Below are 21,184 nucleotides of genomic sequence, written 5' to 3' on the forward strand. Positions count from 1 at the left end.
GATTTTGTCTGAACAGTAAATAAATGTATTGCAATTTGTCAATAAGCAGTCTTGTGAGAGAAGGTAAGGATGAGGGCCAGAAGCAGAGGAGAGTAATAATAACCACCACCATTTTAAACTGAGCACCAGGCATCCGGTCCTGGGCACATACTTGATTCACAAATGTTAAACGTTGAGCCCTGTCTTAACAGATGAGAAAATTGGAGGCAGGGAGAAGTGACTTGCCAGGTCACCCATCTAGTATCTGGTAGAACCAGGATTCCGCCCTAAATCAGACTCCCACCGCTCTTGAGAAGGATTCAAAGAGAAATAGAAGAAGGGTGTTTTTTTTTGTTCTTCTACAAGTACAGGGATGGAGAGGAAAGGAACGCATATGCAAACGATGGAGAAACAGAAAAGTGATAAGAGGGCAAGAGCTGAGAGGGAACTGCAGGGGAAGTAAAACTAAAAAAGATTAAGAAACTCCTCAGAGGACTGAGAAACCTGAAAGGCTTGTTTTAAAAGCAAAGGTCAGAGGAAGGAGGAAGGTGCCTCACGCCGAGGCCCCGCCCCTAAGCCCTTAGAGGGGCCCCCCCTCCCGCTAGGGGAGGCGGGACTTCCCCCCTCAAGGCAGCTGCTGCCGGTGGAGTCCGGAAGACTCTACTGGGAAGAGGCGGGGCCAAAACTGTGAGGCCAATCGGGGCGCGACGCCTTCATCTTGCCGGGGATCTCGCTGGATAACTTGCTTTAGAGACCTAGCACCATGGCGTCAGGCTGCAAGATTGGCCCGTCCATCCTCAACAGCGACCTGGCCAGTTTAGGGGCCGAGTGCCTTCGGATGCTGGACTCTGGGGCCGATTATCTGCACCTGGATGTAATGGACGGGTAACTCTCCGCGGGGCTCGGGTCTGGGTTGCCGCGCGGGGCGGGATAGGCGCACCTTTATTGAGTGCCTGTTGGGTGCACGGCGTCCCTGTACCGCGGATCGCCTCACTCTGAACGCGGTACTGAGAAGGGGCCTGCGGTGGGAGCCCTGGAGGCCCTGCTTGGAGGGGACCTGAGTCGGCATCCTGGGCTGCGACCGTGTCCCAAACCTCAGCCATCTCCCCTCCCCCCACGTAACGTGTGGTCTTCTAGCACTTAGTGCCTGGAAGCGACCTTAAATCTCCAGGACCCGTCTCATGTTCAGTTGGAGAAACTGAGGCCCAAGGGGATAGGCATGACTTGCCCAAGCTCATATAGCTAGTTAGTGGCAAAGCTGGGGAGAAAGACTTGTGTAAGGATGACGAGCTTGGCACCTGGAGTGAGAACGCCCGACTTCTGCCACTTGCTGGGTTACTTGGGACAAGCCATTTAACCTCATTGAGCTTCAGTTTCATTATGTGAAAAATGGGAGTAATAACACTACAGCTTCGGCATCTTTGGAAGATGAAATGACCTCATACACGTAGTTTACAGTGCCTGGCATATAGTAAATTCTCTGTAATTGTTAGTTGTTGTATCATTGTTCAAATTATGATTTTCCTGTCTATTTTCTCTTCAGGCACCCTGCTCTTCAGGGAGGTCAGTTTTTTGTAAGTAATTTTTAAGCACTGTAGTTACAGCCCGTAATCAGTATTGTTTGAAATCAGAATGATGCTAGTTTCTTAAGTTGGTTATAAAGTGAGGAAAAATCATAGAGAAAACAGTTAAGACTCTCTCAACGTTACACACATTGTGACAGAGTTGCAGCTTGGATCTTGTGTTTGCCAGGTGGTTCTCTGAGCCCCACTGATAACAGGCCATAAGATCAAAACAGCCATTACCTTGGCTTGGGGTAGAAAAGTAAATTTACTGGAGATAGGTAAAATCTCTGTGTACTCTCATGCAAATCTGCAAATTCATGTTTTTTACGAAAGATGACCAGTCACTTCCTCGTCATTTTAATGTCACTCCTCTTATGACAGCTTTGTCTTCTTTGTTCTGTCTGGTTAAATCTGCTGTTTCTCTTTTGTATTCCACTCAGTTACCTCAACACCGTGCCTAACTGATAATGGCAAAGAAGATTAGTAAATCTTACCTCTTACAAAACCTTGATTTTTAGTTTGGGTAAACACATATATTTCTACTTCTGTATATTTTTTTGATACCTTTGCTTGAAAGCCCTGAACTTTCACAGGTAATATTACTGGAATGTGTACCTCACAGATGGGTAGGTACATTTTTGTACAAACAAAATTTTGTTTCTGAGACACTTGAGGGTCTCAGGATAGAACAGACTACGAGGATATGTGTGTAGTGTGTTTGTCACAGGGAGCAGCTTGGTTGTAAATAAGTCTTGTCCAATGTTTGAGTGAGCAAATGGAGAAAATAGTTTGTTCCAGTTTACCAATCAGAGAATATCAGTGACAACAACAATAGCTAATATTTACAAGCACTTGACTATTTCTGGTCTGATACTTTTTGTGAATCATTTCACACTATGAGCTTGGTGCTGTTATCGGCATCTACAGAAAGAGATTAAAGTCACCTCGTAGCTAAGAAATGGTGGAGCCAGGATTGGAAGCATGCAGCAGCTTGTTTTGTCATTGAAACTGTCTTCTGTGGGTGTTAGGCTTACAGAGAATGATTAAGATATTCTCTGTTTTCAAAGAACAACTATATTTTTTGATATTTATTTCATATCTCTCCTACTGCACCGTAAAAGCTCCCTGAAAGCAGAGACTGTTTCTTTGGCTCACCTCTGTATTCTTTGCAGGAAAAGCACCACAGCAAGCTTAAATTATAATTGGTTGGATGAATGGCTTTATCATAAGGGAGAGGTCTCTAAGGAATCTCTTTTGCCCCTCCCAGCCCTATGGCAGACCCTGAGCTTATTAAGATAAAGTATTTGTTTTTTATTGACTCCTTTCCCCCTTTACCAGGAAACATCTTGGTTTGAAAAAACTAAATTCTGCATACACCATTTTAAAAATGCTTTCTCTGTTAAGTTTCACAACTTTCTGAGCTAAGAGCTATTTTTATTCCCCTTTTGCAAAGGAGGAAACCAGATTGGGGAGGTTCATCCCCTTCCCAAGTGTCCCACCGAAGAGGCAGGGCCTGGCTGAGCTGCAGTACCTCCTGGGCCCAGGGTATGAAAGAGGGGCTGTGGACTCCCTTTCCCAAGGCAGCCAGTCCCAATTTACCTTCCCTCTAGGTATTGCCTCCATGCTTCTTTTCCTGGTCCCCTGAAAAATCTCCACTGTTAACACTGAGCTTGCATGCCCTTGTTTTCTAGTCCCCTCTCTTCTCTTGAAGCCCACACTTCTGATTAAAACTGAACGTCTTCATTTTGAAATTCAGGAACAAGTTCTGGAAACACTGGTGGGTGGAACACTAGTATGGTTGGATATTTGAAGTAAAGGACAAATGGATTTTCTGGAAAAGAAAATTGGAAAGCATGTAAATATAAATGTGTCATGACAGGACAGTGACTGAAAATGTGTTGGTCGTAAGTGTAGGAACTGAGCAGATATTCAGTTTCTAAATTAGGAAGATTTCGAAGCCAGGGAGATTTCACGTTACTACTAGACCTGACTGACTTCAGTACTGGGCCCACAGTGTCACAAGGCCACCATTAGCCGGGCCAGATGTTCTTCATTTTTCCCGTCTCCATCTGCCCTGTGTCACTCCTCCACGTTACCTGCCAGCCTACCCCCGACCATAGGCATAGGTGTGATTCCTTATTCACAGGAAGTGTTGTTTGGTTACAGTCTTGCTGAATTTTATATCAACCTTGATCCTCCTCTTTGCCTTGTTGGGAGATCTGGTAGAGGTTTGGCTTTGTGTGAAAATTATACATGTGATGGGGGATCAAAATAATCGTATCCCTTATTCTGATATTCTAAGCGATTATAGCTTAAACTCATAAGTTCTTTGGGAGAAAAGGACACTTTTTAATTAATTGCATTTTAATTTTGGCAGTCTTTACTCCAAAATGGCATTATAGCTTCTGTTTCCCAGTGAAGTAAAAGTGTATTTGTTTTATTCTCATATTTTCTCAAGATGTGGTTATTGTGTTTATTTTCATGATAAACGAAGCCTAAGGTTGAGACAACAAAAATACTTCTGAGGGCACACAGAAAAAAACAGTGAATGAATTCCAGATCTTTCAATCTCAGATTGTAGTAGTCCTTGCTGCCTGCTTATGTGACTCTTACCTCCAAATTCTAAGTAAATATAATAAGCATCTTATCCATAACCCTGGCAGTTACTGCTCTTAGGCGAATGGTAGAATGATTTCCAAAATACTAGAAATCCAACCTCCAAGGACCAGGGTGCTGGAGAGTAAAAGGGTCTGTACCCATCCACCGTACCCATCCCTCTCAGGTATGTCCTGACCTCTCTGTCTTAAGGCTGTCCTCCTCCCTTGGACTTTCTTCTTCTGTTAGTTATTAGCTGTCAGTGGAGGAGCAGACAGGCCTGGTAGTTAAGAGCCTGAACTTTGGAGCTAGATTGCCTGTGTTTAACTCCTGCCTCCAGCACTTACTGGTTGTGTGAGCTTGGGCCTCTTATTTTCTCATCTGTAAAATACAGGTAACAGTGATACCTGTCTCACTAAATTGTTGAGAGGGTTGGTTGGTTGGTTGGTTTTGGTTTTGTTTTTTTGGCTGCACAGCACGTAGGATCTTAGTTCCCTGACCAGGGATCGAACCCACATCCTTTGCATTGGCAGCACGGAGTCTTAACCACTGGATCGCCCAGAAAGTCCCTGTTGTGAGGTTTTAATGAGTTAATATATTGGAATGGTTCAGAATTGTGCTTGGCCTGTATATGTTTTAATTTTTTATTAACATTCTGCCTGCCTGTCATCTTAAGCTCAAGACTTTGGACATGGTTTATTCTCTCTCTTCGACCTTCCCCCTCCCCCGCATCTTATCACTTAGGAGATCCTATCACCTGCTGTCCTTGTTTCCATTCATACTGTTTCTTGCCATTTAGCAGCACCTCTTGCCTCCCTTCTTCCAATTTACTGCCCAGTCTGTCTGCCTACTGTATTATTTCCATCTTATTTTTCATTTGTGTCTCTCCTTTAAAACCTCACTTGATCAGGATAAAGTCAAAACAGTGAGCCTTGCATTTGATGCACTTCATGTGACACAGTCTGCCTCCTGCCTTTTTTTTTTTTTTTGTGGTACGCGGGCCTCTCACTGTTGTGGCCTTTCCCGTTGCGGAGCACAGGCTCCGGACGCGCAGGCTCAGCGGCCATGGCTCACGGGCCCAGCTGCTCCACGGCATGTGGGATCTACCCGGACCGGGGCACGAACCCGTATCCCCTGCATCGGCAGGCGGATTCTCAACCACTGCGTCACCAGGGAAGCCCATGCCTCCTGCCTTTTTCATACTAGCCAGGGTGGGCAATACCATCTCCCCCTTCTTTGAACTTAACTTAGTTATTCTGCCTTTGCTTCATTTCCTTCCCCATTTTTACAAATTCTGTTTGTTCTGTAAATCTCAAGATCTTACCCCTTTTTAAAAAGTGCTATTCTACTTGCCTCTGGAACTGTTTTACCTTAATATTGCCTACCTGTTACTGTGTAGCTTTTCTTAACAGTCCTCATGCAGGGTAATGCCTACTACTTGAACAGGGAAAGCCCACATTTCAGTGGCTGAATGTTATGAAGTTTCTCATTCATGTGATAGTTTGGTGTGAAATGTGTGTCCGTGCAGAAGTGGGGGAACCTAGTCCCCTTCCATCCCGTGGCGCTGTCATTCCTTAAGGGGCTCTTTACTGGCAGAAGGATAAAGTGAGAGCAGAACGGGGATACCACTCAACCTCCTGGGCTCCGTAGTGGCGCACATCACTTAAACTCAGGGTCCGATGGTGAGAACGAGTTACACGGGCCACTAGATGTAAAGGGAGTTGGGAAGTGTGGTCCTCGGCTGAGCTGGCTTCCTACCGACAAGTGCGCGGTAACAGTCGGTGACGAATTCCGGTGAGTCATTAGTCGTCTGTTAACAGTGAGATTGTAAACTTTTCTGGGGTGAGCGGGAACATTCACATGTTTCTTTATAAAATACAGTACTCTCTGAAGCACTCAGCCTGGGACTTACATATAGGAGGTTTTTTTTTAAATATTGACGTGAGCTCGAGATAGAACAAAAGGACTAATGGAGTAGGATAATGCTTAACTACTCTGTGTCTGATATCAGGAAGCCTTAATTTGAACCCCGCCCAGCAAAATTATTAACTGGATGACTTAAGGAAGTTATGTATCCTGTGCTCTTCAAATGGGGATAATAACAGCATCTACTTCATAGGGCTGTTGTGAAGATGAAATGAATTAAGGTGCGATATCTGGTATGTTGTAAACTCTCAGTAAGTGGTGGTTATTAGTCTGCATTAAGTGTCTTTATTGATAATCTTTAAGAAAGTTTCGCTAAACTGACATTTTGTGCCCCGTGATAGAGGTGGGTTAGAAGTAGCCACAGGCAGCCTGTGATTAGTTGATTTGAGAGACCCATATCAGTCCTGAACTTCCTAACTAGTGTGTGACTTGGGCAAGTCATATAACTTTTGGGGTTTTGGTTTTGTCATCCTTTCATTTCTACTTGCCAGGGATTTTGAATTACAGAGTTAAATAGAGCAAATCATGTGACGTTGTTATGATTTGCTGAAATATCAAGGAGATAACTGCTCTGTGAACTGAAATTATACAGGTATTTTTAGTGTTGTTTAATACTGATGATGTTATTGAAAAATATTTGCAACCACACATAGTCTCTCCTCTACTCCCATCAGAATACATATTGAGAAAAATACAGAAACTGAATCGAGAACATTTTCAGAGCAAGATTTTGTTTGTCTTGTAGGCATTTTGTTCCCAACATCACCTTTGGTCACCCTGTGGTAGAAAGCCTCCGAAAGCAGCTAGGCCAGGACCCTTTCTTTGGTAAGTGGGTATTACACCGTCTGAAGCTGGGTGTGTTGCTCAGGAAAAGGGAAAGTAGCTGGTTGATTTCTCAACCTCCAGTTTCATCTTGTACCCCCTTCCCTCCTCCCTGTGCTGGGGTTTCACTGACTGCCTGTAAGAAGCCAAACTCTTACCCGCTTCAGGGCCTGGGCACTTTGGCTAATCTCTTTGCCTAGAAAGCTGTGTTCTCTTGACCAGTGCTGCCTCATCTTTGCACCTCAGATCCTTTGTTGTTTCTTCAGAGAGCCCTGTCTTAAATTAACCTTTCCCAGTTACATCACCTTGTTGATTTTCTTCTTAGAATTTCTTTCAATCTGAGATTACTTTTATCAGACTCTAAACGCCTTAAGGGCAGGATTTCATCCACTTTGTTTGCTGCAGTTTTCCTAGAGCTTAGCACAGACACAGCTGGGGCTCAATGTAATTGTTAAATGGATTTGTGAATTGATTGACTTATGGTCTATATTTGAAGCCAGTTCATGGAAATTGGAGCTTTCTACAAGTGGGGTCTATGTATGCTCCACTCCCAGCATTGTAGGATAATGTGAGTTAAGGATTTTTAAGATCAGTGACCTAGAAGCTACTTTTTATGGAATATAGATTCAGTCCACATATCCTTATTGCTGCTGCTGTTGTTTTAAACTAAGTTAGCAGTGACTCACTTTCCAGATCTCTGGTAATAAGACATTTGGTGAGTTCTTGTAAATATGTGTTCTTATGTGATCATTACATAAATTTAGTAAAACTTAGATTTTAAAAATTGAAATATTGTGGGCTAGTTTTTTAAATTTTTAAAATAAATTTTATTTTTTTGTCTGCCTTGGGTCTCTGTTGCTGCGTGGACTTCCTCTAGTTGCAGTAAGCGGGGGCTACTCTTCGTTGTGGTGCACAGGCTTTTCTCATTGTGGCTTCTCTTGCTGTGGAGCACGGGCTCTAGGCATGCAGGCTTCAGTAGTTGTGGCACATAGGCTAAGTAGTTGTGGCTCACGGGCTCTAGAGCGTAGGCTTAGTAGGTGTGGCCCATGGGCTTAGTTGCTCCTTGGCATGTGGTATCTTCCCAGACCAGGGATCAAACCCGTGTCCCTGGTTCGATTGGCAGGCGGATTCTTAACCACTGTACCACCAGGGAAGTCCCTGCGGGCCACTTTTATGAAGGTATGGTAGCCACTAGCCACATGTAGCTATTTAAATTAGTTAAAATTTTGGCTTCCCTGGTGGCGCAGTGGTTGAGAATCCGCCTGCCGATGCAGGGGACACGGGTTTGTGCCCCGGTCCGGGAAGATCCCACATACCGCGGAGCGGCTGGGCCCGTGAGCCATGGCCGCTGAGCCTGTGCGTCCGGAGCCTGTGCTCCGCAACGGAAGAGGCCACAACAGTGAGAGGCCCACGTACCACAAAAAAAAAAAAAAAAAAAAAGTTAAAATTAAATAAAATTAAAACTAGTTTCTTAGTGGCATTAATCACATTGCAGGTTCTCAGTAGCCACGTGTGGCTTGTGACTACTGTACCGTCCAGTGCAGTTATGAAACACTGCCAGCATTGCAGGAGGCTGTTAGAGCCTCTGTAAGCTCCATCCACTTTGAATGTACCAAAGGAAATGTACATTATCACCTGATTTATGTGGCATGAGGGAAACAATGGTTCCACCAACATGTTCACTATTTTGAAATTTCCATATGATGGAATATAATCCTCTTGATTATCTGAACTTTTTTTTTTTTAACTACATTTTGGAAAATGAATTTTCCAGGGTAAATTCGTTCTTATGACTGTCAGAGTTGGATGAAATAAGTAGCATTCTTTGTCCCCCCATCTTCCCTGGCTTGTACAGTGGCCACAGAATTCCCCACTGTGGCTTTGTGTGGATTGAAAATATGTATGTATTTTTCCGTTTCTCTCCCTTTTAGTTTGTCTCCAAGTGTTACTTCTCACTGCTGTTTGACTCCCCTCCTATCTCTGTACCTCTTCTCTTACCGACTCAACTGCCACCACCCCACACAATCTGCTTTGCCTTTCTGTTTTTACTTTGTTATTTGCTGTTATTTGCTGATAAACTTGCTAATCAGTCTTTCCAGAGGTGAATCTCAAGGAAAGATGAATGGATTTAATATGCTTTAGTGTTTGGGTTTTGTGACTTTTTTTTTTTTTTTTTTTGCGGTAAGCAGGCCTCTCACTGCTGCGGCCTCTCCCCTTTCCGGGCTCCGGACGCGCAGGCTCAGCGGCCATGGCTCACAGGCCCACACGCTCCGCGGCATGTGGGATCTTCCCAGACCGGAGCACGAGCCCGCGTCCCCTGCATCGGCAGGCGGACTCTCAACCGCTGCGCCACCAGGGAAGCCCGTGACCTTTGTTTTTTGTATTATATGTTTTTGTTTGTTTAATCCTTGGATACTGGTTGTTGGATAATTGATACATGATATATCCTAGGAGTTAGATCTCAAGTTGTATGTATAACTGCTAAGCTTTTAACTCTTCAGTCTCAGTATTGAGTAGAATTTACCGTCTGAGAAGTAAAGTCGTAGGGAAAAGTCGTTTTGTTCTTAGCTAAATCAGTGGTCTTCAAGTATGGTCTGAGGACCCGTGGGAGTCCTTTTCACATGGTCCATGACATCAAAACTATATGTTGTTTGATTTGTAAATTACTTGTACTGATATTACTTGCCATTATTTATGCTGATGGTGCAAAAGCAGTGGTGAATTAGTCTGCTGATGCCTTAGCCTGAGACAAGGCAGTGATACTGAGCTATACAGGTAGTCGCGCTGTTCTTATTTGCCATACATTCATAGTATCCTTTATAACAAGTATCCTTGATGAATTGGTACAAGTGATTGATGTAGTAAATCTTGATCCGTGAGTGCATGTCTCATTAGTATTTTGTGTGACAAAGTGGAAAGTACATATAAAACACTTCTATTAAATCCTGGAGGATGATAGTTTCCTCGAAGAAAACTACTTGTGCCATTGTTTTAAGCTGTGAACTGAAAGTGCTAGTCGTGAATACCATTTTCCCTTGAAAGAACAACTGACAGATGAACTGTGGTGATCAGACTTGGATATTTTACTGACATTTTCTTTAAAATTAACTAAGTGAACCTGTCACTCCAAGGAAGGTGGCTTATCAGTTTTCATTGCCACCGATAGAGTTTGCAAGTGAAAGTTGGAATTTTAGGAAACTTATATCTGCCTCTGAGCTTGACAGCTTCCCAGTACTCACAGCTTTTCTGGCAAGATCTGTAATATCATTAACAAACGCGGGTTTGGATAGTATATAATGAGATGTGTCACTATTTGGAAGATCTGTGTAACTCAGTGAACCAATAGTACTTAAAAGAGCCATTCGAAATGTAGACTAATGGGTTTGAGTGTAACAAAGTACAAAAAGGTCACTGGTGGGGTTTATGGATTCCACGTTGCCACTAACCTTTCTAAAAAAAGTACCACTTGTTGAGTTTTGGGGTAGAAATAGAATATCCACACTTGAGAGAAAAGGCTGTGGATGTAGGTACTCCTTCCTTTTCTATGCACTTTTTTCCCGTCATATAAAACAGCAGATTGCAGGAGATTGAATGCAGAGCAGGTGTGAGAATATAGATGTCTTCTCTTAAGGCAGACATTAGCGACTCGCAAAAATGTAAAATAGTGCCACTCTTACAGTAACGTGTAATGGATTTATTTTTATTATCATTATTATTTTTTAATGAATTAATAAGTAGACACTAAAATTTTTTTAGTTTGCATTTCTAATACTTTAAATATTGATGAATATAACCCACATCAACAATATTTTGGGGGGAGGGCTTCAGTAATTTTTAAGAGTGCAGAGGGAGTCTGATAATAGAATATTTGAGAACTGTATCTTAATTATAGGCAGATTAGCTGAGCCATCAATTCCCCAAATACTAGAGGATGTCCAGTGAGGGTTGCTAGTAGTGACTGCGTGCTAGAGATGAAACAGGGATGATTTAGCAGTCTGCTAACTTAAGAAAGAGTAAACTTGATCTTCTAAACCAGATTGAATTTTTTTTTCTTGTTTATAATATGAAGGGGAAAAAGCACCAAATTGAGTTTATCTTTTTTGTTTTGTTTTGTTTCGTTTTGTTTTTGCGGTATGTGGGCCTCTGTTTTGGCCTCTCCCGTTGCGGAGCACAGGCTCCGGACGCGCAGGCTCAGCGGCCATGGCTCACGGGCCCAGCCGCTCCACGGCACATGGGATCTTCCCGGACCGGGGCACGAACCCGCGTCCCCTGCATCAGCAGGAGGACTCTCAACCACTGCGCCACCAGGGAAGCCCGAGTTTATCTTTTACAAACAAGATTTTGCCTATTAAAATATGTTCTATTTTTTTACTTTTATTAGTTTAAAAATATAAATGGTAGTCTTGGCTTCATTAATCAGGCTGTATACTCTGTTTTCCTGACATTTTTCAAAGCCTTGTTGCCTTTTATAATCTTAGTTACTGAGTTCTGGAATACTAGAATTTTTTTCTTTAATATAGCTTTGCTGTATCAGCAATGTGCTCCCTCTAACAAAACAAAAAGCTCAAAACTCTCCTCACTGCCATCTGTCTGGCGCAGGAGTGTTTACTGTTTTCTTCTTCCCAGCATTATTTCTTGTTTTCACTTCTTTTAAGCTGCCCTCTCCTCATGAAATGCTATTATGTTTTAAGTCAAGATCTTTAAGAAGGCCATGCTCATTTCTTCCCAGACATATACTCATATGATTTGAGCTTTAGAATCAGGACACGGGGCAGGCTTCTCAGGTTAACGTGTTCTTCCCTCTCAGTCTGTTCCTTTTCTTGTAGCTGACTGCCTCTCAGTTGACAGCACTTCTCTTCTAGCTCCTCAGGCCAAATCCTTGCACCATCTGACTCTCCTCTCACTCTGCACTTCTTTTTTTTTTTTTTTTTTAACATCTTTATTGGAAAGTAATTGCTTTACAATGGTGTGTTGGTTTCTGCTGTATAACAAAGTGAATCAGTTATACATATACATATGTTCCCATATCTCCTCCCTCTTGCGTCACCCTCCCACCCCTCTAGGTGGTCACAGAGCACCAAGCTGATCTCCCTGTGCTATGCGGCTGCTTCCCACTAGCTATCCACCCTACGTTTGGTAGTGTATGTATGCCCATGCCACTCTCACTTTGTCCCAGCTTACCCTTCCCCCTCCCCATATCCTCAAGTCCATTCTCTACGTCTGGGTATTTATTCCTGTCCTGCCCCTAGGTTCTTCAGAACCATTTTTGTTTTTTTTTTGTTTTTTTAGATTCCATATATATGTGTTAGCATATGGTATTTGTTTTTCTCTTTCTGATTAACTTCACTCTGTATGACAGCCTCTAGGTCCATCCACCTCACTACAAATAACTCAGTTTCATTTCTTTTTATGGCTAAGTAATATTCCATTGTATATATGTGCCACATCTTCTTTATCCGTTCGTCTGTCGATGGACACTTTCACTCTGCACTTCTGATCCACAGCAGCCCTTGTTGTCCCTGCCCCCCGAACATACCCAGAATCCCTACCGTTGCACCCCATCCTCAGTCGCTGGATTTTTTGCCTTGGCCTTCTAAGTCAGATCTTGTCACATGACTCAAAATCCTGTAGTGTTTGTTCCACGTCATTCAGAATAAAACCTGGTGGGCTGCAGAGCTCTGTACTCGCAGCTGGTGCTTCTCTGACCTCATCTTCTCTCCCCAGTGCGACCCCGGCCCCAGCCACACTGGCCTTATTTACTACCAACCTAGTGTGTGTTGTCTTCACTCCTTCTATTTGTCTCTCCCACTAAGAATGTAATCCCTGTGATTGCAGAGATTTTTGTTTGTTTTTTGCTGTACGCCTGAGGCCTAGAAAAGTTAATGGTGTGGCAAGTGCTCAATAAAATATTGGTGGGGAGAATCACTTAATTTAGCTTTCTTATTTTGTAAATGAGGAAGCCAGTCCACATAGATAACATGACTTCTTTAAGTTTTTTAGAATGGGATATTTCCTGGCCCTGGACCTAGATTTCCTGATATCTAGTTATTATCATAAATAGCGCCATAGGCTTTTTGTGGAAAAATGGGGGGTGTTTTGGTAAATGAGTTTAACCAAAGCCTTATCTTCAGGATGAAGGGAGGTTATCTATACAGAAGTGTAACTTCTGTATATTTTAACAATTATCATGATGCCAGAAGAGTTCATATCTGAAATAGCAAAAACTCCAGGCTGGCTTCAATAATATGAGCCAGCTATTTTCCTTATAGTGATACTTAGGGGATACGTCTTTTCTTTCCAGACATGCACATGATGGTGTCCAGGCCAGAACAGTGGGTAAAACCAATGGCTGTAGCAGGAGCCAATCAATATACTTTTCATCTCGAGGCTACTGAGAACCCGGGGGCTTTGATCAAAGACATTCGGGAGAATGGAATGAAGGTGAGAGCTCAACAGTGATGGTAATGTTTTTTTTTTAAAAATAAATTTATTTATTTATTTTTAGCTGTGTTGGGTCTTCGTTGCTGTGCGTGGGCTTTCTCTACTTGTGGCGAGCAGGGGCTACTCTTCATTGTGGTGCGCGGGCTTCTCATTGCCGTGTCTTCTGTTGTTGCGGAGCACAGGCACGCGGGCTCAGTCATTGTAGCTCGCGGGCTCTAGAGTGCAGGCTCAGTAGTTGTGGCGCACGGGCTTGGTTGCTCCGCGGCATGTGGGATCTTCCCGGACCAGGGCTCAAACCTGTGTGGCAGGTGGATTCTCAACCCCAGCGCCCCCAGGGAAGCCCGATGGTAATGTTTTATACTATTTATTCTCAGAGTTGGGAAGATTTGGTGGAAGACCTGAAATGATAGGTGGAGAAGACTGGACTTAGGCAGCTGTTCATCAGGTTTCAAGATAGAGTTTAAGTATAACTTGTTTCTCAGATAAGATTAATACATTCCACTAATGTTTTCTGAAAGTTTCTACCTTTTAGAAACATTTACTTTTGACAGCCTTGTTGACTTTTTTTAAAAAAGTAATTACAGTCTGAACAGTTTATGTATTCCATTTATGTATGTATTCTATACTTTAAGAATAGACCTGGGCTTCCCTGGTGGCACAGTGGTTAAGAATCCGCCTGGCAATGCAGGGGACACGGGTTCGAGCCCTGGTCCGGGAAGATCCCACATGCCGCGGAGCAACTAAGTCCGTGCGCCACAACTACTGAGCCTGCGCTCTAGAGCCCGCGAGCCACAACTACTGAAGCCTGTGTGCCACAACTACTGAAGCCTGCGTGCCTAGAGCCTGTGCTCCGCAACAAGAGAAGCCACCACAATGAAACGCCTGCGCCCCGCAACTAAGAGTAGCCCCCGCTCACTGCAACTAGAGAAAGCCCGCGTGCAGCAGCGAAGACCCAATGCAGCCAAAAATTAAATAAATGAATAAATTAATTAATTAAAAAAAAAAAAAAAGAATAGACCTTTCTACTGGGCCTGGTATGCAACAGTAATGTAATACGGAAATAATTATTGATGTGATATAGCAAATTTGTCTCTGTTACAGGTTGGCCTTGCTATCAAACCAGGAACTACAGTTGAGTATTTGGCACCATGGGCTAATCAGATAGATATGGCCTTGGTCATGACAGTGGAACCTGGGTTTGGAGGGCAGAAATTCATGGAAGATATGATGCCAAAGGTAAAAGAAGTATTTGGTTCTGGGGTAAGGCTTTTATTCTGTAAGTTCATTCAGTAAGCATTTATTGGACTACTTGTATGTTTAGACCTGTACTGTTCTGAAGGTGGGGAGATGAGGATGCCTATATATCATTGGAATACAGTATGAGAAATGCCCCAAGAGATTTAGGTTTGGAGATCATAAAAGATACTACATCTTAGTCTTGAAAATTTTTTTCAAAACCGTTATCTCTGTAACCTTGAGATCTCTTGGGGAGTTTTCATTGAATATGGAGGATTTTGTCTTTGTCTTGTTTCTGTGAAGTATATTTTCTGCAAAGCCGTGACAAATTGAATGCCATTTGCCAAACAGAACAAAGCTTGCTTTTATAAAACTTAGTTTGTTACAGTACATTAAAAGGTGGTTTTCCCCAGTCATAATTTGTATTGACATATTGTTTGAGACATTTGGAGTCATATTTTAATGGCTAATATCAGCTATGTGATTTTTTTATTTGGTGTTTTTCCCTCTACCTATCCACTTAGTCACTTATTTCCTTGTGTATAACTAGGTTCACTGGTTGAGGACCCAGTTCCCGTCTTTGGACATTGAGGTTGATGGTGGAGTAGGTCCTGACACCATCGTTAAATGCGCAGAGGTGAGACTGCTTGACTGCAACCTAGACCAATTTCCTATCAAATTAATGCCAGGACAGGTCTTGTCTGCCAAAGAGACTTCCTAAATAGTCTTTCGTTCTTAGAAAAGTATTTTTTTGTTTAAATGTAAAACCAGGAAAATAAAGAGCGATAAGTGAGTATTCTGAAACCGCATAATCATTAAATAGTAAGTCCTGGTTATCTCAGTAATGATGGAAAAATTCTTTGGAAAGGAATAAGCTGAATGCCAGCCTGTTGAATATCATTGAAAAGTTCCAGGGCCTTTGAGACAGTTTTCCAAAATAGGGAAGGAAAACATACCTGCTTGTAAAGGGGAAAAAGAATGTTATTCTGTAGAACTTAGGTGTATTAGCTACTGATTTGTCCCTTGCAAGCTACTAAATCTGTCCCTCTGTAGAAGTGGGATGACTTTTTTTTTTCCAAGTGGCTAGCTAGGCTGAGTTAGGCTCCTGAACTTCATAAAAGGATACCAGCCCTCCCTGTAGCATTGCAGGTGTTTAAAGTTTATGTGACCTGCTTTTATTAAACAGCATGGTCTAATCTGCACTTTCAGTGTTTTGTATAAATGCCACACTTTCCTGCTCGATACTTATCAAAAGCTTGACTGTGATCAATATGGAGGAGGCGCTGGCCAGACGATTAGTGAGCTTGTATCCTTTGACCCCTTGTGGAATTCTTTTTTACTGAACTGTGCTTTGTCATTAATGCTGTTCTTGCTTACATTACGAGACATGTTAGGTTGTAACCATATAAAACTAGTATTTTTTCTTTTTTTATGAGGACTGTTGTTAGAGCTGTGGTGTGCTGTATCATAGGGTGAGTGTTTCTAATTGGAGAAGCTTTCCTTAGCATCGGTGGCTCTCCCAATAGTCCTCCCTTCCTTTTAGCACTGAATCACGTAATAGATTGGATTTCCCTCCTTGAGTCAAATCCTAGGAATCTCAGAGATAAATTTGGACTCATCTTACTTGGTTTTACTCTGACTTCTTTGCTTTCATATTGAAAAACATCTTGAAAATCTTTTTTAAGCCACCTCAAAAGCACTCTGGAATGCAGTGAAGCACGTATAAGAAGTTCCATTCCTTCTGGCCTCACAATGAGAAATAATTTAATGTTGCCCTGTTTTATGGATTCTTTCACATTTTAGCAATAATTGTCCTTTTAGACTACCTACCGATTCTTATACATAATTCAGAGATGAAAAGGTTGATTTTTTTTAGGAGCTGTGGGGGAATTGGTATACAGGGGGAAGACCTTAATAGATTTAAGGATTAAAGGTTTATTAGTAAAGATGCAGCGTAGTTTATCTAGAGGGGGTTACCAAAAAGTCAGTGGTTTCTTAGACGCATTTAAAAATAATTTCACTTCCTCATTAAAGCATTTTCTTTTTTCATTGAACTAGCTGCTTAAGTATGTTCATCTTGAAGTGGCTTTTGTACAGTTAAAGTGCTGACTGCCAGCTGCAAGGGCAGAAGAAACTCTAGTCCAGGCATTGTTTTAGGTTTTTCTGCATCTTCCTTTGAGGCATAACCTTAAGTGTTTACTTCTTCCAGGCAGGAGCTAACATGATTGTATCTGGCAGTGCCATTATGAGGAGTGAAGACCCCAGATCTGTGATCAACCTGTTAAGAAATGTTTGCTCAGAAGCTGCCCAGAAGCGTTCTCTCGATCGATGAAACCACAAGGAGTCCAGTGTTTCTGCTTGTGAGATCTCCTTTTTACTGGAAAACAAGAATATTGACTACCAAATCGTACCACAGTTGAGGCAGTGCTGCTTTGCTGAGCAATTATTCATTCCAGTGACTAAAATCCATTTTGCAGAATGTTCCAAGAGGTTAGAAATTGGTGTGTATTACGTTTTCAGTGATGGAATTTAAAGATTAGTGTGGTAAAGTACCATTTTTACTGGGAGACTTGATTTTTATAAACAGTAAAAATATAGCTGTATCAAGGTTATGAACAGAAATGTGTCTTAATGCCTAAGGAAGGCATATTAGCTACTATGAAAATTTTTTTTTTTTCTGAATTTCTAAAAAGTTTTCTTTGCTTCTTGGCTTTTCTGAAAGCAAAGGAAGTCCTGTTTTTCCTGTTTTGTGTCAGTTTTGATTTGTGTATTTGCGTGGTAACTAAGTTTGGATCTGGCTGGGATGGATGGCTCTTCTAGCTTCGAAAACATCTATTTTTTACTTTGCACCTTATATTTGATACATAAGAAAAGTGTATTATGAAGTCCAGGGATTTTCAGGTGGTCTGTTATAAAACGCAAGCACAAGTTTTATCAGGGTGTTTTCTTTGTTAGCTTTGCTATAGCGGCAGGTTATTCAGTGGTTCTTCCCCCACCCCCTACCCACCCTCCACCAAGCCCATTTCCCCTTTTTCTTAATCACACCCGCTATTCTGAAGGACATAAAATGTTTTCCTAGCTCTATGCTAAAAGGAAAGGAAGACCTCTATTTGGAAGTAATATTAAGTTGAATCCTGACTCTCTTCCCCTTTCTATTTGTTTGACCTTAGCAAACCAATCCAACCAACCTCTTTGAGCTGATTATTAACTGATTTATATATTGAATGTAATCATAACAACATTGGGGGTTGTGTTGAGGATTAAGAGATACTATTATATACGTAAAGCTTCCACTACTATTCCTAGAATTGTAGGGTAGTAGAATTTGAGGATGCTCAATACAAAGTAGCTATCATTATATGAATGTATGCTTTGTAGATTATAAAGTATGTTGATGATATAATCTCATTAAACCCACAAATCAGTCCTACGAATGGTAAGACAGGTATGTTTGTCTCCATTTAAAAAATGAAGATACTAAATAAAGCTCAACAGGCTGGTACCATGGAAAGGATCCAGTAAAGAATAGGATTTCTGGTCTGTACTCTTTTTACAGATGGAGCTCTTGGGAGGTGGATTAAGCAAAGGAAGCTTCTTTTACTCAACATTCTCTTATTTCCAGTCTAGCTTTACCCTGTAGCAAAACCAGATGGCTGAGAATATTCTGCAACTATGGATTTTGACTCCAAGGATACGTATTTTATTAATCCAAGAAAGACCAGGTAGGCTAATATATGGCAAGGTACAGAGTTAATCCGTAAACTAAATATTTATGATTGTGTCCCAAATTACACTTTGACAAAAGATACATATTAGCTACTTCGTTCTTGTAAATACTCTTGCTGTGTAATACACATGGCAAGAAATAACAGGACCAGTGTCATTAAATTTTTTTCAGGCTACTATGAGTGAGTTTTGAGAAATGAGTTTTGGAAAATAAGAATGTTAACACTTAAGCATAGAATAGAGCTTGCCTGGTTTCTTCTGTGTTACAAGGTAAAAATTTATTTCTTACTGTTTTTGGCTTAGGAAAGGCTTGTGCCACACAGATAGGTGACATTTAATCAAATCAGACAACACAAGGCATATAGAAATAACTTTAATTAAAAAAACTTACATAGAAGATTATAATATCAGTCATGACAAAAAAAAATCTGAGTTTATTTGCCTGGACAACTTGGGATTGTTCTGGCTTTTGTTTTCTTTTTTAAAATACAAATGTACGGTAAAACTACAAGCAAAAATTTGTCAGCATTAAACTGGAAATTTTTTTCTTCTTCTTTAAAGGGATTAGTACAATTTCTAATCCCTAACAAAAACTTAGTGTCAGATCCCCCAGATTAGGCCAGTTGGCTAGGATTGTCAGTTATATGGGTACTACAACTTGAATAACCTTTTTTACATGAGAAAAAGTGATTCATATAAATTGTCCTCAATTTTTACGTATAAAAAAATGATGTAATAGTGTCAAAAGGAATTTTACCTAATGTACACTCCAGTATCCAATATTGAAACATTAACCTTTTAAGAATTTTCTCACTCTAGGATAGACGCTTATTTGAATAGAGTAAGGAATGGTAGGGAACGACCAAAATAACTAAAAGTACAATAATATACTAACAGGAATTTCCTGTCTGTTCATTTTAAGTTGGGTGTTTTCTCTTCATGAGATACATAAAATAGATAAAACTCAAGCTGAGTTTTAAAAGGTGTGGTAGTTTTAAAATACAACAATATTTAACTACTTTGCTTTTCTTATTCTGTTAGGAGTGAACAGAAAATAACCTGTGTTTAACCCAACAGGATATCAGTGATTTCAAATAAAGGAGTATTGTGTTATCTGGTATAGAACTTTCCATAAATAACTGCTATTGGTTAAACGTGTTTTTTTAAAAAAAATTCCTTCTCCATAGTCAAGGCTTATAGGTGTTCGACACCATTGGAAATCTGTGTTTCTTTATTTATGGTTCAGCTGATATTTCATGGGGTAGTTCATACGTGCATTTTCAAGTGGAGTGGTCACTTGCCAGTGTTTTTTAAAACTATATGTGTGTGTATGTATGCATGTATACTCTATACACATGTATTTTATATTCTTAATATATTTCTGAGGCAATTTAAAGAATAATCACGTGTATAGAAAAAGAAGAGCTGTCATTTGATGCATAGGTATATGTGGGTGTGGGTATAAGTTGTTTAAAAATTATTATTTACCCAGTAATGTGATTTGACGTCAAATTGCAGCAGTTAATTTTCTGGTGCTTGTGATCTGCATCAAACACAAATGACTAGCACTTGTCTGTAGGTGAAAAAAGCTAGTTACTCCTGTGGTTCAGGAAGGAAAATGAGAGGTAACTTGCCTGTTTGATAAACAGCACAAAAGATTAATACATGCACCTGCACTACATGCTGTTACTCTGGAATTGTAACTGTGGAGGGGGTGGGGGAACAGGGCTTATTTTTTCTCCTGTTTTCCCATTCAGTTACATAGTTTTCTTAACCTGTTCCCTGTCACTGATTCTTCTTAACGTGAGTAAGTCCTAGACCAAGGGTTTTGTGTTCCTCCATTCCATCCGCCTGCCTTTGTGGATGGTGGCCGTTCTCTGGTGCACTGGTACAGAAGACTTCACCATGGAAAGGTGGGCTTGATCTTTCAATCTGATCATTTTTTTCATCTTGGCATAATAAGGCTGCTATGTCTTCGTCTTTCAGCGGAAAAGCCCGTCGTTCCCACCCCAAAGACTGAAAGAGAAAACGGTTTCAGTTAAGTTTCAACTAATTTAAGTTCATGTCTCAATCTGTAGATGTCAGTTTTCTAATAACCATTGTTCTGTTCTTTAGCACATAAAAGTACAAATTCTCATTTGGTCCTGAGTATCTAGCAACTCAAAATGGAACGTACTAAGGATTACTTAGGGATCTTTGGGAATTATATTTTTCACTTTGCCTCTTCCACGGAGAGGGACACGCTGCCATTAGGGCACTGGTCTTCATTTTCAGCCTAGGAGCACTTTGGGGAAGGCCCTTTAAAAGTGTTTGGCTCGTCTTCCTCAGTATCTCCATTTTCATCCCATCATTATTCCAGACGCCTATTGACTTTTCTATCTCTGTGCTTTCTATGACTTGCCTATTAATTTCTATTGTCTCCATTCTCTTGATTCTAGATATGGTTCTTCTTTTCCAACACCTGCTGATGAAGAAAAGTACAAGAACTTTATAGATGTAGTGCTAGAAAACACTCCCATTGGGGTTAAAACTGGAGAAATGGGGAGACAAGTAAAAATCTTTTATAAGGGGAAGAGAAATATCTAACATTTACTATGTGCCAGGTGTCATTCTGTTTAATCCGATTTGGTTTGTTAATGAAATTCTGATAGAAGTGAACAGGTGGAATTAGGTACTGACGTGTTACATAAAAAGTCAGGGAAGTATCTGTAGTTAGTGATGGAACTAGAACGCTGGAACACAGAGCCTCTGATTTCTACACCCAGCATTCTGTACTGGACTGTCGTACTGAACTTGTTATGTAATGATGACTCCTTAATTATCAGCAAGCAATTCTATAAACAAGTTTTTAAAAGTCAATTAAAAGGAGGTTTAACTAGTTATGTATAACACTC

General features: G+C 41.1%; 2 protein-coding genes across 22 annotated transcripts in view; one reads left to right on the forward strand and one right to left on the reverse strand.

Annotated features, from left to right (window-relative positions):
• Positions 1 to 674: 674 nt before the first annotated feature.
• On the forward strand, positions 675 to 21,179 carry RPE (ribulose-5-phosphate-3-epimerase). 13 transcript variants are annotated; one of them, XR_010839195.1, is made up of 8 exons: positions 676 to 853; positions 1,523 to 1,542; positions 6,811 to 6,890; positions 13,189 to 13,328; positions 14,430 to 14,588; positions 15,115 to 15,201; positions 16,774 to 17,065; positions 18,187 to 18,286. XR_010839195.1 is itself a non-coding variant. In XM_067026801.1 (7 exons), the coding sequence occupies exons 1-7, from the start codon at positions 743 to 745 to the stop codon at positions 16,894 to 16,896; spliced, it is 696 nt and encodes a 231-aa protein (XP_066882902.1). In that variant the 5' UTR covers positions 676 to 742; the 3' UTR covers positions 16,897 to 19,203. The 13 variants fall into 13 exon arrangements, 11 of the variants coding, with proteins under 11 accessions (XP_066882904.1, XP_066882905.1, XP_066882902.1 ...); XR_010839196.1 differs by lacking the exon at positions 1,523 to 1,542 and adding an exon at positions 20,729 to 21,179 and having other exon boundaries at positions 676 to 864; positions 14,430 to 14,564; positions 16,774 to 20,327; XM_067026801.1 differs by having other exon boundaries at positions 14,430 to 14,564; positions 16,774 to 19,203.
• The window catches only part of KANSL1L (KAT8 regulatory NSL complex subunit 1 like), a 168,186-nt gene continuing 165,652 nt past the window's right edge, over positions 18,651 to 21,184 (reverse strand). For all 9 annotated transcript variants that reach the window (XM_059053757.2, XM_067026797.1, XM_059053760.2 and 6 more), the window contains one exon: positions 18,651 to 20,306. In XM_059053757.2, coding sequence (XP_058909740.1) covers positions 20,076 to 20,306 — 231 coding nt within the window. In that variant the 3' untranslated portion in view covers positions 18,651 to 20,075. The remainder of the gene's footprint in view (positions 20,307 to 21,184) is intronic.

The sequence above is a fragment of the Kogia breviceps genome, chromosome 2 (assembly GCF_026419965.1).
Source record: "Kogia breviceps isolate mKogBre1 chromosome 2, mKogBre1 haplotype 1, whole genome shotgun sequence".
In the NCBI taxonomy this organism is placed as follows: Eukaryota; Metazoa; Chordata; class Mammalia; order Artiodactyla; family Physeteridae; genus Kogia; species Kogia breviceps.